Below are 20,264 nucleotides of genomic sequence, written 5' to 3'. Positions count from 1 at the left end.
CGGGGGTAGGTAGGGGCTTGTGGGAAATGTAGTGATATTGTTTAAAAATGACATGGGGGGGGGACGCGCTAGATTAATAAGTATAAAAGTATTTTGTTTTAAAAATCACAATTTACAAGGAAAATAGTTAAAAATAAATTTACTGTATTGAATTCAGTGGTATTTTTCAGGAAAATGCATTCATGGATAATTATTGGAGGTCCTTGGGCCCATGGATAAAGTAAAATTCCTTTTAAGTTTTTATTATGGAATGATGGAAATTATTAGTCACTGCTTATTAAACGCTTTTTTTTTCATTTAATTTTTAAACCGGAAAACGACCAAATTGTCAAATACAATACACTACTTCATCCGCTTTTTCCGTCCTAACAACTCGTAAAAATAAAATAGAAAAAAAGTAAGTGCAGAACCGGACAGAGAGGTAGCCAGCCTTCAAAGTAAAAGTTAGGCAGTACGCAATCTGCTGCTTGAAAACGTTTGTGTAACAAATTCTGCTACAAATGGAACTGAAACATGTAATTGTTGTTGTTGTTGTTGTTCTTCTTCTTCTTCTTCTTCTTCTTCTTCTTCTTCTTCTTCTTCTTCTTCTTCTTCATCTTCTAGTGGTTTTTGTTCTTGTGACAGACTTTGGGAGTTTTCATGGGTAAAATGTGATTTATTTATTTTTTAGGATCACTTTAGTTTGTATCTTTTATTCATGATTCCACACTCCACTTTTGATGTCGTGCGGCATACAGGTATAGTTACAGTCTGCATGTTTTAATCACTGGAGGTCCTCCATATCCGTGCACAAGTCTTCACAAGAAAAGTGCATGACTGTTGTAATTTATCACTTTTATTGTGAATATTACAGGAAGTCGGGTAGATCTGTCACACATTAAGCATTAATGTTCATCATCGTCATCTTCCGCTTATTCCTACACATTCAGGGTCGCGGGGGGGGGGCTGGAGCCTATCCCAGTGTCAACGGGCGAGAGGCGGGGTTCACCCTGGACAGGTCGCCAGTCCATCGCAGGGCCGACATACAGAGACGAACAACCATTCACACGCACATTCATACCTACGGTCAATTTAGAGTATCAATCAGCCTCGTCCCCAAATTGATGTCTTTGGACTGTGGGAGGAAGCCGGAGTACCAGAGAGAACCCACGCAGACACGGGGAGAACATGGAGACTCCACACAGAAAGATCCCGTGCCCGAGCCGGGACTCAAACCCAGAACCTTCTTGCTGTGAGGCCACAGTGCTGACCACTGCAGCCCAGCATTAATGTTAAGATTGTAAAATAATATATAATAATTTTAATATTAATGTTAATTGTTTAAGGTCCCATATTTTGGAATTGGCTTTTGACTGTGTGTGTGTGTGTGTGTGTGTGTGTCCTACTTAGGATAGCAGTGTGTGGGAGGGATCAGGATGTCAGTTTATCCAGTAGTAATCCTCATCATGTTCTCCTAGAAAGTCGGCCCAGATTCTTCCAGTTGTCAACAAACATTTTGTTTTTTGGCTGAAATCTTGAGGCGCTGCATTGAACCACATCCAGCCAGGAAAGTAGTTCCAACTGCACATCTGATTCTACAATTACACCTCGAATTTTAAATTATTTCATAATGAACATGCTTTGTACTCCCCTCATTACATTCTTGCAAGCAAAGACTAGTGAAAAGGGCCATAGTTGATGACTTTTGACTGAGGTATGCTAATATTCCTACCCGCTATTATTCATTGTGCTAAGCTAACTAGCTTGGGTCTTAGGAGGTGGCAGGGGAGGGCTCTGATGTCCGAGTCTGTTGAGGAACAGGACCACCATCCAGGTCATCTTTCACTCAGGCTTCTAGACAGACAATGAATGGACAAAAGCCCATTCAAGCGCACACAGCAGCGGAACGCCCGCTCTTGAGGACGAAGACAGAAATCTTTGCATCTTTTGACCTCTGTCTCCATCTTGACTGATGAACAACACGCAGCTTCATCATTGAATTATTTTATTTCTTTAGTACAAGCAACATCAGCAGTGAACCTCTTTGGATGTGTCTTCTCTCACATAGCATGTTTCTTTCTTCAGCAGATCATGACAAAACATTTACTTGTTGGATCAGTGGTCTTCAGAAATAAGGGGGCTGCTAATTGGATACAAAAAAAAAAAAAACAACGACATCAGACATGGTGACGTGAAAGAAGGGCGAGTTCATCATTTGGATTGTCTTGCGCAAGTTGTAGCAGCTTCTCCCAAAGATGTCATTAGATACAAAGGTCTCATTTTCTCCATTTTCTTTCTCTCAACTGTGAGGACAAAAAAAAAGACGTTGAAATATTAAAAAAAAAAAAAAAAAAAAGGTAAAATCAGTGAAGAAATGAAATGAATACTTACTAGGAAAACAATCCTGGTCAAGCAAATGGATTTCCAAAAGGAGCCCCAAAGGCAGCTGTTGAACCAGAGCTCTGACCAACGGGTGCACTCTGCCATTAAAATCAGATGAGAATTATTAGGGTGTTACTCGAGAAGGTGACACTTCACATCTCTGTGCGCTCCTCAGTACCATAGCTACAGGCGGTACTCCAAACGGAGTGGGATTAGGAGCTCCGAACGCTTCGTCAAACATGTCTTGATTGACTCCTTGTGCCTGGGCTGCTGACGAGTTGTTTGTGAGGGGAGCAGAAGCGAAGGCGGCATCAAGGAGGCCGGGGGTCAAGCTCGAAGTAGACGGCGGTTTAGGAGCATCTAAACACAGACGGTGGAAAAATCTCAGGTCGGTTTTCCAAACATCTGTACAACACAACCTCCAGCGCTTTTCTGAAGCGGCTTTCTTACCATGAACAGCTCCTGAGATTTGATTGATATCGAAGTCGTCGTGATCGGCAGCATCTTGAGCCAGGCCCACTTTACTGGAGAAGTACTCATCAAACGCCCCTGCTTCTTTGCCGCCGGGGGCCAGAGTAGAGTTGGATACTTGCTCCCCTTTCCTGGCTGGGATGGCAGGCGGTTTGGCAAGCTGGAAGTCTTTGAACATGTCCTTTCCTGTCTTCTTCTCTTTATCTCCAAGCGGGTCCAAAGCTGTGAAGGCACTGTTCTCAACCTTAGGAGGAGCCTCTTTGCCAGGTGGTCGAGGAGGGGGGCGTGACGGACCTTGCTGGTTGCCCATTGCTGTAAACGGGTTGGTCATAGCTGGTTGACCCCAACCTGGAGAAGTTAGTGGCCCAGCTGGCTGGCCCCAGGCCAGGTGGGGTGGGGAGAGAGGCGGGGGACCAAACTGAGATGGCATCTGCGGGGCCCAGGCTGTTGGTGGTATGGGTAGACCACCAAAGGCAGAAGGCTGTGGGTAGGTGGGCCTCTGGACTGGAACTGTCATTCCTGGTATCTGGAACATGGAGGGGGCAACGGTGGAGGCTCCCCACATGCCAGGGTTAGCTGGGATCCCGGTAGTCGCTGGAGGACCTAACTGAAGATCTCCTGAATATTATGAACGATACGAGTTTATGATATCGAATGATACACAACTTTAACAGTATTTAGCCTTTTATTTCTCAAATAGGTGTCTTGAGCTCACCATGACATTTTTTTCACCCCTGCATCCTTTTTTTGGGACTCCAGAATGCAGAAAGAGCCAGTCATGAATATTTAGCTTGGAGCCAAAGGTGACTGATGGCTCACAACAGCAAGCCTGTCCCAAAATGTCCGTTTACAAATGCTTAAACACATCATTGGATGTATTTCATACCAAGCACGGAGCTGGAGAACGAAGGCGAGGATTACACCTGGCTAGGCATTTGGCAACAGTTTGTAAACTGGAGCTACGGAGAACTAACGCAGTGGGGGAAAACAGCTTTGTGAGCTCTAGACACTCATTTGTGAGTGACTTGTGAGTAATTTAAAGTCTAAATACACCATTTGGGTGAAGTATATCTTCAATATACACATAAGACTTTCTTGTTATTACCCAAAGCAGCTATGGAGGAAGGAGCAGGGTTGGCCGGTGCGCTGTTGAAAAGGTCGCCTGGAGCAGAATCTGAATTACCAGGAGAGGCAAACAGCTCTACTCCAAATAAGTCGCTTGATGTAGCCTATTCACATAAAATTATAATGATGTAAAATTACAGCCACGTCAACATCAAATAACACATAATACTTAGAAATTAAGATTAACAGAATTATTCACAAAAAATTATGCATGTCAGAAATAAATATTATTTACCTGATACATGCTTTGCCACTTACCGGTGCTTTATTTGTGGAAGCATGAATGTTAGAAAAGATTATGAGTGGAGGCAAAAAAAAAAGGAGTAGAGCATCACAAAGTGTCAATTATTGAAGGCAGTTATAGAAGCACGTGACCACCGGTGCATGCGTTCAGACAGAACCGCTCCAAACAACAAGCCAACTCGGAAATTACAGGCCTCATATCTAAACCCAGTGCAACCTCTAAAATATCCTGTCAAGACACCCATGCACAACCCCGCCGCTCAGACTGGGAGGTGTTAGAAACCAATTACGCTGTGGGAAATAAAACCTGCTTCAGGCATCGCACATGCAACACAGCAAATCTAGCTGAGCAATTTCACCTTTGCGTTCCTTCGAGCTCGTCCGGCCTTAGAGCTCTGCGGAGGTGGGTTTATGACAACTGAATCCTTGCTATGAGACGCCGGGGGTTGCGGGTGATGAGTAACGCCGTTAGAAACGGGAGGTGTTGTTGGAGATGAGTCAAAAAATGGGTTTTTGGTAGAGAGACCAGGTCCAGACTCATTCCCATCCATCATGGTGATGGTGCTGCCCTGAGTTATTCTGCCACCTAGAGGCCACTGGCCGTTACTGAGAGCGAGGATCATGGTCTTGCTGGATAACCCATTTATCTGCTGACTGAGGGGTTCAGAGTCTCTATTCAAAGCATCATTAATTATCGTCCTATAAGAGTTGCCAGCAGTGCTGATTAGGTGATTGGTGGCGGTGGTGGTGGTGGTGGTGAAGGAAATCTGTGAAATGTCGGGTGCTGAACGAATGGGTGATTTAGAAAGGGGGTCATCTCTGAAAGGGTCACTGTCTGGGGTTGGAAAGTAGCCAAATGTTGAGGAAAAGGGGTTCTCTGTCTGGGGAGATGCCCTATGGTCAGGGGCACAGGAAGTTAGAAAGGAGTTCCCCTTTATGCAATTCTGATTGCTGTCAACTTCAGCAGAGAAGTCCAGCAAGAGAATATCATTAGAGTCCTGGTTAACATGAGAGGGACAGTGGGAGAGAAAAGGAGATTTATAAATCAGTTCTGCAGAGAGAAATAAACACAAGTGTTAACAACATGGAAAATGAATCACGTGGCGTGATAAGACATTTGAAGCTGCTACCAGTCACATATTTACCTCATAAATACAGATCACATCAAATTTGATGATATATCACGGTCTAAAGTTTAAATTTCAACTCCAAGTCAGCAAAAGTGATGGAAAACAATACTAACTTAGATGTCAACAAAGCCCCTTTTCCCACCGGCCAAAAAAAAAAAAAAAAATAGCTCACACCTGCTGACATCTGGGTCTTGTCGGCTATGAGAAGAGGTTTGAGAGGATTCCATCCGCGGTCAAATGACCCTGCGGTGGACGTGGTTATCGATGGGCTCAAAGATATTAATACTGTTACAGTATAGAAGCCCGAGTGACAAGAATCTGCCGCTTTTTTAAATATCTTTCACATCTTTCCGGTGCGTTGATTGCATTCCTGATGTTGGACATGACCCACCGGGGAAGAAAACCAAACCAAAAAAAACAACCACAGGACGGTAACTCCCGTCTACCTGGGATTCATTTTTAATATTTTTGTTTTTTTTTAAACGGTTCCAAGTTCACATGTCCGGTGGGGGAAAAAAAAAAAAGGGCAGCCAATCAACATGGAAGCTTCAACTCGTAGCAGCTTTAAATGTTAGATGACAATGAGATTGGTAAATATGAAGCGGCGACTCAATTCTTAGAAGAGTCCATCTGATTACGTCGAAATGAACCTGCGCTTGGGCGTAGAATTTGATTTTTAACAATTAAACACATAAGTTGTATTCTTTTAAGAATTGAGTTCATACACTTGTTCCGAGAGGGGCTGAGGTTATATAGAGAAGCCTTTTTTTTTCTCTTTCTTTTAACCGCGTTAAATCAGGCCGCATATCGTCGGCATCCTCCTGAAATTCTATATTATATCTCTTGATGAAGCGTCTGTGAGAGGGACGATCATAATATTCACCAAACAGTGGCGGATGGAAACGTGCACACATTCTCTTCAGATTATCTAATAATAGGGTTCAGACTGGTGCTACACTTGTACGGACCACTAGAAAGTAGGATACCGGCCCAGTTGAAGGGACCACAGCAACACACTTACATTTGGAGCCTGGATGTCTGGGGGTGTCGACATGTCTCCAAAAAGGTCAAGCTGCTCAACTGGCTGGACGTTGGGAAGAGACAGAAACAGACTGTATTTGCCTAGCAACTATGAATAATTAAAATCTAAAAATAAATAAATGAATAAATGCAATGTTCTGCTACAAACAGAACAGGACAGAATCTCTTACTTGGGCTGCTTTAGCTTCACCGTTGGCACTCTGCAAAGCATCGCCTCCATTCTGAAAACAGAGAGAAAAAAAAAGCAAAACAGAAGGTTTAAGGGAAAGATTTACGGACTATTTGGAGAAAGTAAACGCGTCCAAATGCTTACCTCAACAACCGTGCCGCCGTTTTCAACCTGTAAACAGAGCTAGGTTGTTAATGATTATTTTTATAATTTACTCAGACATGTCATTCCACATCATGTCAATGGAATGATGTTATTCATTGAAGGAACACAGAGAGGCAGTGTTTGCTCTCAGGAGGGACGTACACCCAGTCTACCCAGCCACCCTGACTACGTCAGAACACTTTTCATTGGCTTTAAGAAAGTTTGTTCTCAGTGTAAAAACTTTGGAAAGGAAAACTTGAAAAGCCTCTGGGCCGGTTACCTTCTGAGAGGCCTCGGCATCTTTCTTCCTCATGTTGAAGATGACTTGGAAGAGATCCTTCAGGTCAATGACCAAGGGCTCCGCCTGCAACGTCACAAGAATCTCCAGTAAGCTGCGTTCAGAAGGAAGTCAAACCTTTTGTTTTACGTTTTTTTTCATCCAGGGTGCCCCAGCAATGCAACCATCGTCTATTGTGTTGCAAAAACTGGGCTATAAGTTTGGTTCCCTGTGTTGTTTGGAAGGGTGCCTGCACCATGGATTTAAAAAGACAACAATCTTTACACACCGTACACCTTGGAAACAGGGTGAAGTTGCTCATGAGGGGAGAAATAAGGGCAAAAAAATGGATTGAAACAACTGGAAGCGGGCGAGACCGTATGATTCAGTGAGGCTGGCTGAGAACGCTGGTCATGACAGAAGCATCCCCCTCCAAATTTGACACATTTTTAATTTTTGTAGTCCTCCGCCACAGAATCCACAACCGTGTATTACGTAGCTCTAGGATCTGGACAACAAGAAGCTAATATATGAATTCATTTTGTATTAACCGCAACCACAGTTCCATGACCAGAGCCTGACATTCTACCAGGATATTTACAAAGGTTGACCTGTTGCAGCAGAGAGCTTAACTTTGAAAAGGGGGAAGGAGTTATGCTAATGCTCTTTTAGCTTAGAAAGCTAAAAAAAAATATGACACACAACTGAAATACAGTGTCATGCCATCCCAAGTGTGTGCGCACGCGCGCGCGCGTGTGTGTGTGTGTGTGTGTGTGTGTGTGTGTGCTGCCTGGAAAGTGCTGCCCGTCAGCCTGGTTCCAAGTAAAGATGCGACATGCCTTGTCGCTGTTCGTGTATTCAGTTGCGAGTACGAAGGCGTTTGCGTTTCTGTTCATGAGTCATCGTCACCTGCTGTGCAGTCTTTATGGCGAAGAACTGATGCTGCCCTTCTGCTCCGCACACGTATCCGAACGCTCTGTTGTCCGTCACGTCTCTGGCGATGAAGGAGATCTTATTCACCACGTGCTCATGTTCAATCACCTGAGACACACGGACGTCACCGTTCATTAGTCGGAGAACCAAATACACACCAGCGTGATCTGAGAGGAACGGCAGAACTCACTCCTGATTTCTCATCAATGATCTTGATGCCTGACATGGAAATATTGACCCAAATCCTCTGTTTGTGTTTTCCTTGGGACCGTGCAGCCACTGCCATGCCCTGGAGTAAATACAAAAACACCCTCAGCGATGAAACAAACTTTTACAGCCGTTGCGACGCAAATGTGACTTTCACCAGCAGAGCCGTCCAGGAAAATTCAACGGAAATTCCATTTCAACAAACCAGATTTGAAGTGCCATTCCCGTAAAGTTGATATACAGGTAAGTTTTCAAATCCTAACTCCAAACCAGTAGGGATGATTTCATCTTGTGGGCCAGCCCAGATGTTAGCACCACCATGGGCTCCCTGGACCTCGAGCCCATGCTAAGCTAAACTCTGAAGCACACAAACGTTTATGTGGTATTTATTCACCAACACACAAAATGTCTAGGATTTTTGAAGCAGAAGTGTAATAATTAGAAGCAGAACGCGAATGTTATGCGATGCAAAAACAACGCCGCAGACGCAGAACCTCAACGCCACAGCTACACCCACACTTCTTCTGCTTCGGTCTGATGACATTTGTGGTCTCCTTCAGCCACTTGTTAGCGACGGCTGTTTTTAAGGCAAAGAAATCTTCCCAGGTAAAAGGGAGTCCCATTGAAAATGTAAAATTTACTTACTCTTCTTTAGCTAGCATGCTAACTGTTGTTGCTTCACATTCGATAGATAATCAGAGTTCTTTTTTTCTTTTTTTTTTTAAACGTTCATGATTCAGAAACACAGCGAGGCAAAGTCACAGGTCCTGTGCGGCACCTTGAGCTTCATCATGGAGTCCTGGCACATTTTGTCCCCTCGGGCTTCTGGAACGTCATCGATGCCAATCAGCTTGGCCTTGTACCTGACGCCATCTCCTTGAAACCTGGCCAGCAGGTACTCATCTGTTTTCTCTGTTGCTGTAAAAAAAAAAAAAAAAATTACAACAGATTTATTTAAGTAAATATAAGAATGATTAACGGGTCCAATGTCCAGATCAAGTCATGACTCTGACCAGCATCACTCACCCTTCTTCTTCTCTTTTTTGAACGGGACCTTGGATGTGGCTGTTGCCGGGGATTGGGGAGGGGTGTTGGGGTTTGTGGCTGTCGCTGGGGACGTGACGCTCGTATCAGCCGGGACGGGCGCGCTGTTCTCCACCTCTGCAGACATGGCGTGGTGGGGGCCTCACTGGACAAATGGAGCGAGGACAGGGAGGGGGGGGGGGGGACGGGGGTCAGCAGACGAAGGCTCTGAGTTCAGGGGCGACGAGGGCAACCGAGCAGACGACACTCAACATCCACACATGCTTCGTCTAGAGCAGAAAAAGTGAAGTGGGACGGCGTGGGGGTGTAAGGAGGAAAAGAGAAGATGACACGTTAACCAACTTTTTCCAGTTAGAAACAAGATATTGGACTGTAAAGAACTTCAGATCTTTTTTTTTTTGCACGCCATAAGCAATCATTCTTTTAACGATCCATTGTAAACATTTACAACCACAGAAGCAACCCTCAGAGAGAGCGGAAGCACAACAAGACATATGACCTATAAAATGACTTATCCTCGTAAGACCAAAAAAAGAGAGAGAGAGAAAAAAAAAAGAGGACAACGCTTCGAAAAGTGTCTGTCACTCGGCTCGCAAAAAGACTCGGATGAATTCATCCTGAAGAGCAGAAGGTTCTCCCCATCACCAGTCGCTGAGCTTCAAAAAAAAAAATGGGATGATGTGTCTTCGGTAAAACTTTAGAACCATACAGTCACATCATGTGATTTCAGACCCGTGATGGTCACATCTGGAATGAGCATGGCGGCTTAGGGCAAACATGCTTGTCATATTCATCTGTACATTATTCATGAATGCCTCTGCAATTATTGTACATTCGACACGAGGAACAGAGGAAACTAAAGAGCAGAGGGTCCCTGAAACATCTCCTCATCTCTTCAAGTCAGCATAATCATCATCTCTAACACTCCATTACTTTTAGCCGGATCAAAAACAAAAACAACAACAAAAAAAAACACCATAAAACAACTTCTGCTCTGAGTAACCAGCGTTATCCAACACAAACACGGCTCTACGTGCGGCACACATACCTTCAGGAGCAGCTGCAGAGGCTACACTGGCGGTTTAGAGAGGTTGTGAGCACTATAGGACAGACCAAAGGTTGACAGCGAGCAAAGGTTGAGCAATTACATGAGGTTAACCTTCCGCGAGCAGAGCAAAAGATCTCATGATGCCAAGCTAAGCATCTACAAACGGAAATTAGGCCCTTGAATCGATTATGCTCTGGAGTTCCATAAAAAGATAACGCCTGTGTGCCCCTGAGAGATGATGCAAAGTTGTCATGTAAAGAGGATTAAAAACAGCAACCCAGTCCAGATTGAGATTCACCTCCACCCAGGAAGTCCAAGTCGTGTTCGCTGGGCTGCTTTTCTGTCTCTTAGCCGGATTTACACCAAAAACTTTGAGGCCAAATTTCACTAAACTTTGCCGAGGAGTGTCACGTGAGCCGAGGAAGAACCATTTCAATTTTGGGGGAGTTTTTTTTTATGTAGTGAAGACCTGCCATATTTTTCTTACATGGAGTTTGGTTGAGGTGGCCCTGCTGGAGGATTGCACCCTCTGACTGGGAGCTGATGATAAAATTAATCAGGCAGCTTATTTGTTTGATTCTAAGAGGAAATGGCAGCTCTACAGGATGAGATAACATGACAGCTCCCAGGTCACTGGGTGCGTTCCAGCCCCGTGCCAACGGTCACTTCCCCATAAATCACATCCAAGAGTGACAGATGAACAGATCACAAGTCACAATGTCAGTGTTCAAACTGCCTCTTCTGCTCATCCAACAGTCCAAAACACACCGATTCTGTGTCATAGACAGTGAATTGTTACAGTTGAGAGTCTGGAACCGGCAAACTTTTCAGCATTTTCATCAATAATCAGAGTAGCTGGCAACATGGCTGCAGTGTTTGGAAGAAAAATTGTTGCGAATATTTTGCCTGACGTGACTGCGATACCATTTGCAGTGCGAGAGGGAACGTTCATCATGCCTCTCCTCTCATTTTCACTGAAAAACTACAAAACACTGTGACGCAACACAGATGTTTTCTTAAGTCGGCAGGATGAATTTTGACGCAGCACCACAAAATTCATTAAAATCCTGCTTTCACACACACAGACGTGATTTACCAGATACTGCACTTTCCTGCCGTTGGATATTTGCAGTCGGCCATGTTGGGATTGCAATCAAGTCTCTCGGTGTTAGTTTGTTTTCCCTCTCAATTGTTGCAGCTTCTTTTTGCAGCGGTAGAACTATTAAATACGAATTTTATCCGCCAATATTTTGAAGTCAAGGAAACAAGCAGCAAGTGTGTTTGGTTCCCCATGGTGACATTTAAATTCCTTTACAGCACACACACACACACACACACACACACACACACACACACACACACACTGTTTTTGTTGCTGTGAGGGGAAGCACAGAAAAACAAGACCCTCAACACTTGCTGATGTGCCATTTACATAAGTGTGACACATGACTGCACTTGTCCAGCAACTCCATTGGTATCAGAGTCACACACACACACACACATAAAATGTCTAATAAAAAGGGTGAAATGTCAGCAATTTCCAGTTAAAGGATTACATTTTAACATGTAATTCAGAAAGGCAGCCACAAGCACCAAATGAAGGATAGGAAATCTGTAACTTCACACAGCAATCAAGAGTGTCACAATACAAAATACCACGTAGACACACACACACACACACACACACACGCACGCACGCACACAGACACACACAGACACACACACACACGCACGCACACACACGGTACAAGTGTAGATTCATATTTGTCAGCAGAAATAGCAGCAGTGCAGGGCAGAAATGTCACAATCCTGGGCCGTCAGGAAACGTAAACTACAGCACATCTGGAGGAAATCAGGGAATGAGTCAGTCTGCAAGTGAATGAGATGGTGAAATACCACAGGCCCTCTGAGGGAAACACTTTCATACAGAGTGAAAATGGCATCAAACCTGGATGCTGGATGTTTAAAAAAAAAACTGCACAAAAGAAAACACACGTTACGAGATTAGAAGGTTGCAGCCTTCAGAGACAAGAGTTTGGAAACGAAGTGTTTTTACGGTTTGTTTTGCCGAATCAGAAAACCACCAAGGACATATTTCTCAGTTGAGTGACTTCTCGGAGTGATAGAGAAAATGGACTCAGAAGTTGGTTCTCAACTTGTAAAACCAACTTTTCACTCAAATAAACGCCGTTGTTCTACGACTAAATGCCGGAATCTTAATGAATGCACGGATGGACAGAAGCCCGTTAACCGTTGCGTAGCAGGTTTTAAAAAACAACAACCCAAAAAAACAAACAAGAAAGACGTTTACAAACCGTGATCCTCGTTCCCGTGATGCGTCCGCGGCTCTGGGGCAAAAATGAGGAAAATCTAACGAGCTGCAGCAGTCAGATGTTTTCCGCTAAATGTCGTGGACGGAGAGAGAGAGAGAGAGAGAGAGAGAGAGAGAGAGAGAGAGAGAGAGAGAGAGAGAGAGAGAGAGAGAGAGAGAGAGACTGCTGCTGCAGCAAACTCCAGGTTTAACCCTTCACTGCCTGAGTGACGGACAGACCCAGCTCACTGCAGAGCTCAGCTGGAGGAGGAGGAGGAGTTAAGAAAATAACACGGTGGGTCGTCCTGACATGAGGTTTGTGGGTCATGATAAACGACGCGCAGCCACATTGCTGACAAAAACTAGCTTTGATTTACGCAGACCTGTTCCAGAGGCCCTGACCTGCTCTGGGCTGAGAACTTCAGATAAAATTGGACATTTTAAAGAAACACTACAACTTTTTTTTCAGAAGCCCACCAATTTGCCTTCATCCCCAGAGCAAAGAAGATGGACGTCCTTCTCTCTTCTGAGTGTGGATCGGGGAGCTGAAATTTAGCGCTTGACCGCTAGTTAGCTTAGCATAATGAATGGCAGTGGATGGGCAGGTTAGCCCAGAGGGTGCCAACTCCCTGAGGTGGCGATAGGAGAGAATTACCTCATTTTTCTCCACGTACAACCGGCCTTATGCACTACTTTTTTTCTAGATGTTCTGATTAGGAGGTTGCCTAAAAACCTGCATGATGCGATAAGAGCCTGCATCCTCTTATTGTACTGTACAAACTCTGAAACCGCGACTCGACAAATGCTCTCCGCCACCTATAGCAAGGCTTAGATTTATGCCAAAATACAGAAACCATGAATCGAGAGAAGATTCTGACTGCGACAGTCAGACGAACCAAAGATGATGTCTCATTATCTGACATCTGCTCTTCCCCTCTTCTGTCCCACTCCCTCAATCCTTTCTCTCCCTCTTCTCTCTAGTATGGAGGACCAGCAGCAGTTGTTCATCCCGTTAATCGAGCCGTCCTTTGTGGCGCGCTGCGTTCACATCTGTCATTCAAATCAAGATCTGAAGGGAGACTGAAGGGGAATGCCACTGCATTCAGTTCTTTTTTTTTTTTTTTATAAAAATAAAATGGAGAAATCCTTTGCTTTTAATACTCAAGGCTCGTGCACCACAAGGTGGCAGATGGCATGTGGGACATTTTTATTTGGCCCAATATACAGGCGGTCCAGACAGTTGGCAAACCTTCTGTTAGCATTCCTCCATCACAAGCTATCAAATGCGCTTTGCTCCACAATGATCTTTGTCTGCTTTAACACAACATAGTTGGAACTACTTTCCTGACCAAACTGCTGGGTGCAGTGATTTCACACGGCACCTCAAAACCGCAGCTCAGCCAACAAAACAAATCATCTGTTGACAACTAGAAGGGCGACTGCAACCACTGGTCATGGCCGACTTTTTAAGAGAGGATGAGAGGATCACTTCTGGCTGAACCGAGATCTTGAGCCTGATCCGGTTGATCACTTTTGACCGAGGTGTGCTGACATGCCCATTTGCTACCATTCATTGTGCTAAGCTAACTAGCAGTCAGCTGTGGGGCTTAGCTCTCTAATGCAGCACCCAGGAGGCTTTGAGGAGGATGGTGACTGAGCATAATTCCAAAAACATTGTTTGCTTGTTTGTAAGTGTAACTTTCCATCTACATCAGTGACAGTGGCCTCTTCTGCAGAAGCAGAAGTGATCATTACAGGATGCTGGTGCAAAGTCTTCTGCTGATATGTTGGTCCAGCGTACGCAGCAGCTGAAGCGTACCAAATTATTGTAACTGGTAAAGAGGACACCGTCTACGATGGGCCACAAACACAACATTTCTTAAAATGTGACATCCGTATGAGCAAGAAATCAGCGTTTGGTTGCTTGGTACGTATGAGATTCGTGAGAGATTGCCGGTGCCCCGAAGTACAGTACCAAATTTAAAGAATGGTGATGGGGCGGCACGGTGGTGTGGTGGTCAGCACTGTCGCCCCTGCATGTTCTCCCTGTTCCTGTGTGGGTTCTCTCTGGTACTCCAGCTTCCTCCCACAGTCCAAAGACATCAAGAGGGGACCAGGTTAATCCAGACTCTAAATTGACAGTAGATGTGGCTGTGAGAGCGAATGGTTGTTTGTCTCTCTATGTTGGCCCTGCCATGGACTGGTGACCCGTCCAGGGTGAACCCCGCATCTCGCCTGAAGGCACCTGGGATAGGCTCCACCCTACCCTATATCCACCCTCTGGGGATCTGGGATTTGAAAATATACCACTTTTAGCACTTTTAGATCCAATTATGTCACATTAAATCAGTTGTACACAGAGTGCTGTTCATCCTCCATGTCTAGGCATGTTGCTACAATGTTTGATGACGGGTCGACCTGCAGCTGGGGTCTGGTGGGTGTCACATAAAAACCGTGTGTTTTGGGGCTTTGGCTTGATCTTCTCTCCAACATGAAATTAGTCCATTTGTTCTGGTTTTTGCTTTTCTGTGTAAACATGGTATCATTCTTCCTGATGGAAATTCAAATTTGATCAGTTTTAATGATACGGACCTGCAGAACGGTGAGAAAATCCAATGTGACACCTGGTCACATCAGGTGTGTGTGCTCTATCATCATCATCATCGTCGTCATTATTATGTAAACATCTCACACCACGGTGGAAAAACTGCTTACAAGTTGTACCCACTCATCCAAAGTCAGCAGCCAGTCTCCAAATTAGCTGCATAACATCCATCCATCCATTGTCTTCCGCTTATTCCTACACATTAAGGGTTGCGGGGGGGGGGGGGGGGGGCTGGAGCCTATCCCAGCGAGTGGCGGGGTTCACCCTGGACAGGTCGCCAGTCCATCGCAGGGCCAACATACAGAGACGAACAACCATTCACACTCTCATTCATACCTACGGTCAATTTAGAGTATCAATCAGCCTCGTCCCCAAATTGACGTCTTTGGACTGTGGGAGGAAGCTGGAGTACCAGAGAGAACCCACACAGGAACAGAGAGAACATGCAGACTCCACACAGAAAGATCCCGCGCCCGAGCTGGGACTCGAACCCGGAACCTTCTTGCTGTGAGGCGACAGTGCTGACCACTGCACCACCGTGCAGCCAGCTGCATAACATTTAAGGTCAAAATCCCTATTTTATTTATTCAAAGCACATTTCTATATTCATTTTAAAGACACAAAAAACATGTGAATTATGTGATTTAGACATGACTCGTCAATCGCTGCTTTGTGACAGAATGGCTAAAAAGGAGCAAGTGTGTTCAATATCAGTCACCAAAAAAAAAATTACGAATGCACCGAAGCGGCGTTTGGTTTTTCTGAGAGAAATTTTTAAACAGTTTCTTGGGGAAAGCTAAGCGTGTTGTGTCAGAGAGGGGAAAGAGGAGCCTGACTCAGAGAGGGAAGCTCAACTGCTGCTAACACAGCACTTTTTTTTTTTCCGAAGAAGAAGAAGAAGAAAAAGAGACACGACATTTCCCTCCGCTGACACCGTTTTATCGCAAATACAGTAAACTGATGCCAGGAAGCCGCTCGCCAGCTTCCGAGCGTTTAAATGGCGTTGCATTTAAATGCATAGTGATTCATGAGTTTAATGACAGTTTTTATACCCTCCTCCGTGGCAGCGATGATTTTCCCAGGAAGGAGTGTTTTGTTCCATGTTTGCAGATGGATCAGTCGATGTTTGTTTGGGATAATTAAAGAGAAAAGCTCGTACACAGCCACATAGAACTCAACATGGAAAACCAAACAAATGATCAGGAAGGGAAACCAACCATTTGTAGAAAGTTGTGTAAGCGTCCGCATTAAGGTCCGTACGAACATGAGTGTGTCAGTGTGGTGATGTCAGTGTTCCCATGACTGACAGAGGCCCGAAAACTCCCGCCGCAACCCTGCCGTTGTGTCTCCTCTGCTCATTTTAAGCTCAGCTGACGGTTGAACTACACAGTTGCTGTGTGATAATCTTTCCTGTACTCATGTTTACTGGTTGAACCAAAGACCCTCAATATAAGCAAGTGTTAGTTTTGCTGTTGCTGCTAAAATAACCATCTATGAGTGTGTCTGAGGAGCAGATACACTTCTAAGGTTGTCGGTGTTTTCACAAATTTTCGTTGCTGCGCGTCCACACCGCAGCCGCCTCGGGGGACCGCAGTGTTTCAGAGTTCTCCATTTTCACACCAGAGGAGCAAAGATGTAGCAAAAGGTGGTCGTCTGGTTTTACCGGAACAGCTTAACTCTTGAAAGCGCGTCACTGGGCGGTGACTCCAGGCGCCATCCTCGGCCCCTTGAGCTTCCTGCATGCTGCCACTTTCAAAGTCCCCCTGGAACTGCAACCTCAGAGCTGTTCTGCATAGCGATTAGCTGATTAGCCACAACAATTATGGCTGAAATACAAATGAGAGTTCTCCACTACATTAAAAGCAATAGCAGGTTGAAACAGGCGTCCCTCCTGTGCTAGCACGGATCAATGCAGGGTGGCTGTCGTAGATGCAGCCTGAAAAGCAGCAGCCGGCAACTTTTTTCCTGCTGGTCCAGGAAATCTGGCTAACAGCCCCCTGAATTGGATTTGTTGACTGTGCACATGCACCTCAGCGTCTGTACACCAGACACCCAACCTCTGAGAAAATACCGGTCAAGCTCAGCCTAAGTTCAAACTAATACATAAGCATATTAGTGGACAAATACGAGAAGTATGAAGATGAAAAGTGAAACAATGACGCTCTGCAGCAAAGGTAGGAGGGAGCCCCGTAGCCTAGAACCCACCCCCTGGAGCTTTCAGCAGCCTTGGTGCATTTCTCAAAGATGTGTCCCAACAGTAAATCTGTCGCCTTGGTCATAGACCTGTTGGTGCAATAAACACTGAAACACTGCAGAGCCAAAGACCACATGGGAGCAGGCAGAAATAACAATAACATCTCCACCTTTCCCTCAAAGCAGGTCCCAAACATCCAGTCCAATATAGCTGTGACATCCAAGAACTACAGAATATTGTCTGTCTAACATTAAAGAGATGTACAGTGAGAGGGAAAAGGACAGAGGAAGGACGTCCTTCCTGGCTTTGTATCCTGTGTTCTGCTGACAGAAGCTGGTTGTTAGGAGTTGAGCCTCTTAGAAAACAGAATATTGACCGGTTGAGAGCCTGTTTTCCCTCCTGGTGGCCCAACAGCTGCAATCTACAGATCTCAATCATTGTGGTCAAAAATATGCTTGTGTTCAATGAATACTTCAGCTTCAATGTGGAGAATGGTGCAAGATGTTTCCTGGATTGACCGCTCAGATATTTTGGAAGCCGAACTTTGCAGTATTCAGCAGAAACCTGAAGTCTAGAATGGAATTCGTAGAGACTACGTGTGTGCAACCGTTAAACCTGCGAAACAAATATTTGCTTGTTGAAATATTCTGAATTTTTGTTCCGCCGCCGCTGGAGAGCCTTGAAGAAATCACTTGAGATGTGTTTGTAATGTCCAGTGGGACTCAGCAATGAGCTGCAAGGCTTTTGGTGGTCAAAGGTCCACATCACCTCCTTAAATTCACATTCAAAATTTACATATTTTTCACTGTAATTTCCAGTTGATCAACCTTAGAAGAGAACTTCGCTGGAAACTCTGCTACATTACCAAGACATGAAAACTTGCTTTTATTTTGTTAAACAAAAGAATTTAATTCCATTTTTTTTCTCACAGTTTCACAAAACTTTCATTCCGAAATCTAAGAGAAGGATCACAAGCTTTTCGCATTGTTTCTTCTTTTGCTTCATCGCAGATTTTTTTTTTTGTTGCCTTATCTCGAATTAAAAAAATGGAAGCCTCCTCAGTTTCCTTGTCACCATTCATCCTTTTTTTCCCCCCCAACTCTTTAACTTTTAAAAAAATCGGTTAAATGAATGCGGACAACTTGAATGACCACCTGCAACATCTGAGATCACTTGAGGTCAAACCAGCGCTGACAAGTGGAGATACGGGGGAGAAGTAAGTTCTGGGGTGGTCACTTTTTTTTTCTTTATTTCCATTTTTTTTTTTTTTGTTATGCTCCGGTGACGTGGTTTGCGAGCATCACTGCTTTGCTGACGTTCTGTTATAATTATGGTTCCTCGTTCTTCTGAAAGTGATTCATTGTCTTTTTAGACAAAGCAACCTCACCCAGGAGGTCACGTCGGACTTGTAAATACTCCGACTTCTGGTGCATTCGGGATTCCAGGATGAAAACACGGGGCACCAAAACCTTCACATATTCGAGGGTTTATGATAGAATGCTGGCAAAGTCTATCAAATGGGAAGTGTCCTTTCTTCAGTTTATGACAGGAAGGCCGCAATTAAAACATCAAGCGTGTGGGGCGTGAATCATGGAGGCATCTGCCACTGCAGTTAGAAAGGAAGATAGCCACTTATCTACAGTCCATAATTGAGCTCTGTCTTAGATTTGAGCCTCTGCGGTCTTTTTTAACCCTTAACTGCCAGATCAGCCCTTGACCAAGTAGAAAAATATAGCAAACACTTGTACAATTCTTTTTTTCTTTTTTTTTAAACACGACAACAACTAAATGACAGTAAAACTGACCAATATGTTGTTCTACAAGTATTTCCACACAGTTGCATCCCCCTCCTCTTGCTAGGAAAACAAAAAACAAAAAAAAAACAGGAAGTCTTTCTAGTCAGGAGAAATATTGGCCAAGCACCTTACCTACCCTCTGGTTTCCTGAGAAAGTTTGGAGGAAACTGCCGAACCTCAAAAAAGTGGTGACTTCAGCACATATTTGTGCCTCTCCAATGGGCCGTGACCACATAGCCCCTCGACTACCCGAGCTCTGCTAACAGATACAGGGAAAGAACCAGGACAGGGCAGCCCCCCAGATTGGCTCTCAGCACACCAGGGACCACTCCTTCACTGTTTATTTAAGTCAGCAGAAAATACTTGTCAGTCTGCTGATTATTCTGGAATTTAACATCAGTTTGACTCCCTCAGATGGACAAGTATGACACCGAAGAGCTTCACGAGGAACGATTGACTCGATCACGACGGCTCAGATATTCTGACACTCATATCTATTAAATTTTGTCATCTGTTTGCTCAAGTAGCCTGCTTTTTCCTTTTTTCCGTCACTTATACTCACTGCACTGGCTGCTTATGAAGAACAGAGTACTGCCGAGTCAGCAGAAGCCTCCCAGATCACATGACAGATCATTACATGCAACGGTTTGAGACTTCCTGTGCATTGTGTCACACTTACTTGACCATATTTGTGAGACAAAGAGTCCGTGTTGTAAGAGAAAGAAGTTAACGCAGGTTTACAGAGTGTTATTACAATCCCAGTGTGTAACTTAGACCCTGCGTGGGGGTGTGAGCCAAGAACACACAGGCAACCACTCACTCCTCTTACCTGTTCGATGTTGCCATCTAGTGGACAAAGTGTTGTGTCTCAACACACTCCTCGCTGCACACACTCTTCAAACCTGAGAACCACACTGTTTTGTTGGCACTCACAGTTGGTGTGTACGTGGCTGATGTTTGACTCTTTTGTTATTTAGCTCCTCAGCTCTCACACAATGACCTTGTTGATGTCCTACAACAGTCGAGGAAGAAAAACCCCCAAAAAAATGGCCCTTTAAATATTTGTTTTAGTCTCTGTAAACCTGCATGAACTGTTGCTTCATCCTGGAAATACAGGATCGCAGTATCTCCAGAGACTTGAGGCATTTCAGAGTGAAAAACACAA

The 20,264-nt window shown here is 44.6% G+C and overlaps 1 protein-coding gene across 3 annotated transcripts; it reads right to left on the bottom strand.

Moving 5' to 3' along the window:
- Positions 1–1,979: 1,979 nt before the first annotated feature.
- On the bottom strand, positions 1,980–19,345 carry dab2 (DAB adaptor protein 2). 3 transcript variants are annotated; one of them, XM_086187718.1, is made up of 15 exons: positions 19,236–19,345; positions 9,128–9,414; positions 8,880–9,019; positions 8,085–8,183; positions 7,871–8,002; positions 6,965–7,048; positions 6,685–6,711; positions 6,542–6,592; positions 6,352–6,414; positions 4,560–5,198; positions 3,938–4,061; positions 2,812–3,450; positions 2,540–2,721; positions 2,371–2,459; positions 1,980–2,282 (listed from the first exon to the last, which is right to left on the bottom strand). In XM_086187718.1, the coding sequence occupies exons 2-14, from the start codon at positions 9,270–9,272 to the stop codon at positions 2,388–2,390; spliced, it is 2,397 nt and encodes a 798-aa protein (XP_086043844.1). In that variant the 5' UTR covers positions 9,273–9,414; positions 19,236–19,345; the 3' UTR covers positions 1,980–2,282; positions 2,371–2,387. The 3 variants fall into 3 exon arrangements, with proteins under 3 accessions (XP_086043844.1, XP_086043843.1, XP_086043845.1); XM_086187717.1 differs by lacking the exon at positions 19,236–19,345 and adding an exon at positions 12,509–12,636 and having other exon boundaries at positions 1,981–2,282; XM_086187719.1 differs by lacking the exons at positions 4,560–5,198; positions 19,236–19,345 and adding an exon at positions 12,509–12,636 and having other exon boundaries at positions 1,985–2,282.
- Between the last annotated feature and the right edge of the window lie 919 nt (positions 19,346–20,264).

Source organism: Aulostomus chinensis, chromosome 19, assembly GCF_037954235.1.
Source record: "Aulostomus chinensis isolate RoL2024-O1b breed Wild chromosome 19, RoL_Achi_v1.0, whole genome shotgun sequence".
In the NCBI taxonomy this organism is placed as follows: Eukaryota; Metazoa; Chordata; class Actinopteri; order Syngnathiformes; family Aulostomidae; genus Aulostomus; species Aulostomus chinensis.
The sequence above is the reverse complement of the archived record's forward strand: the minus strand, read 5'-3'. Positions and strand labels throughout refer to the sequence as shown.

Excerpts from the sequence above, each read along its gene's own strand:
- dab2 (XM_086187718.1), bottom strand. The coding sequence starts at position 9,272 with ATGTCTGCAGAGGTGGAGAACAGCGCGCCCGTCCCGGCTGATACGAGC. Across the intron at positions 5,199-6,351 it reads CAGACATCCAGGCTCCAAAT|GACTCTAATGATATTCTCTT; the intron begins GTAAGTGTGTTG and ends CATGTTAACCAG. Across the intron at positions 2,722-2,811 it reads AATCTCAGGAGCTGTTCATG|ATGCTCCTAAACCGCCGTCT; the intron begins GTAAGAAAGCCG and ends GTCTGTGTTTAG.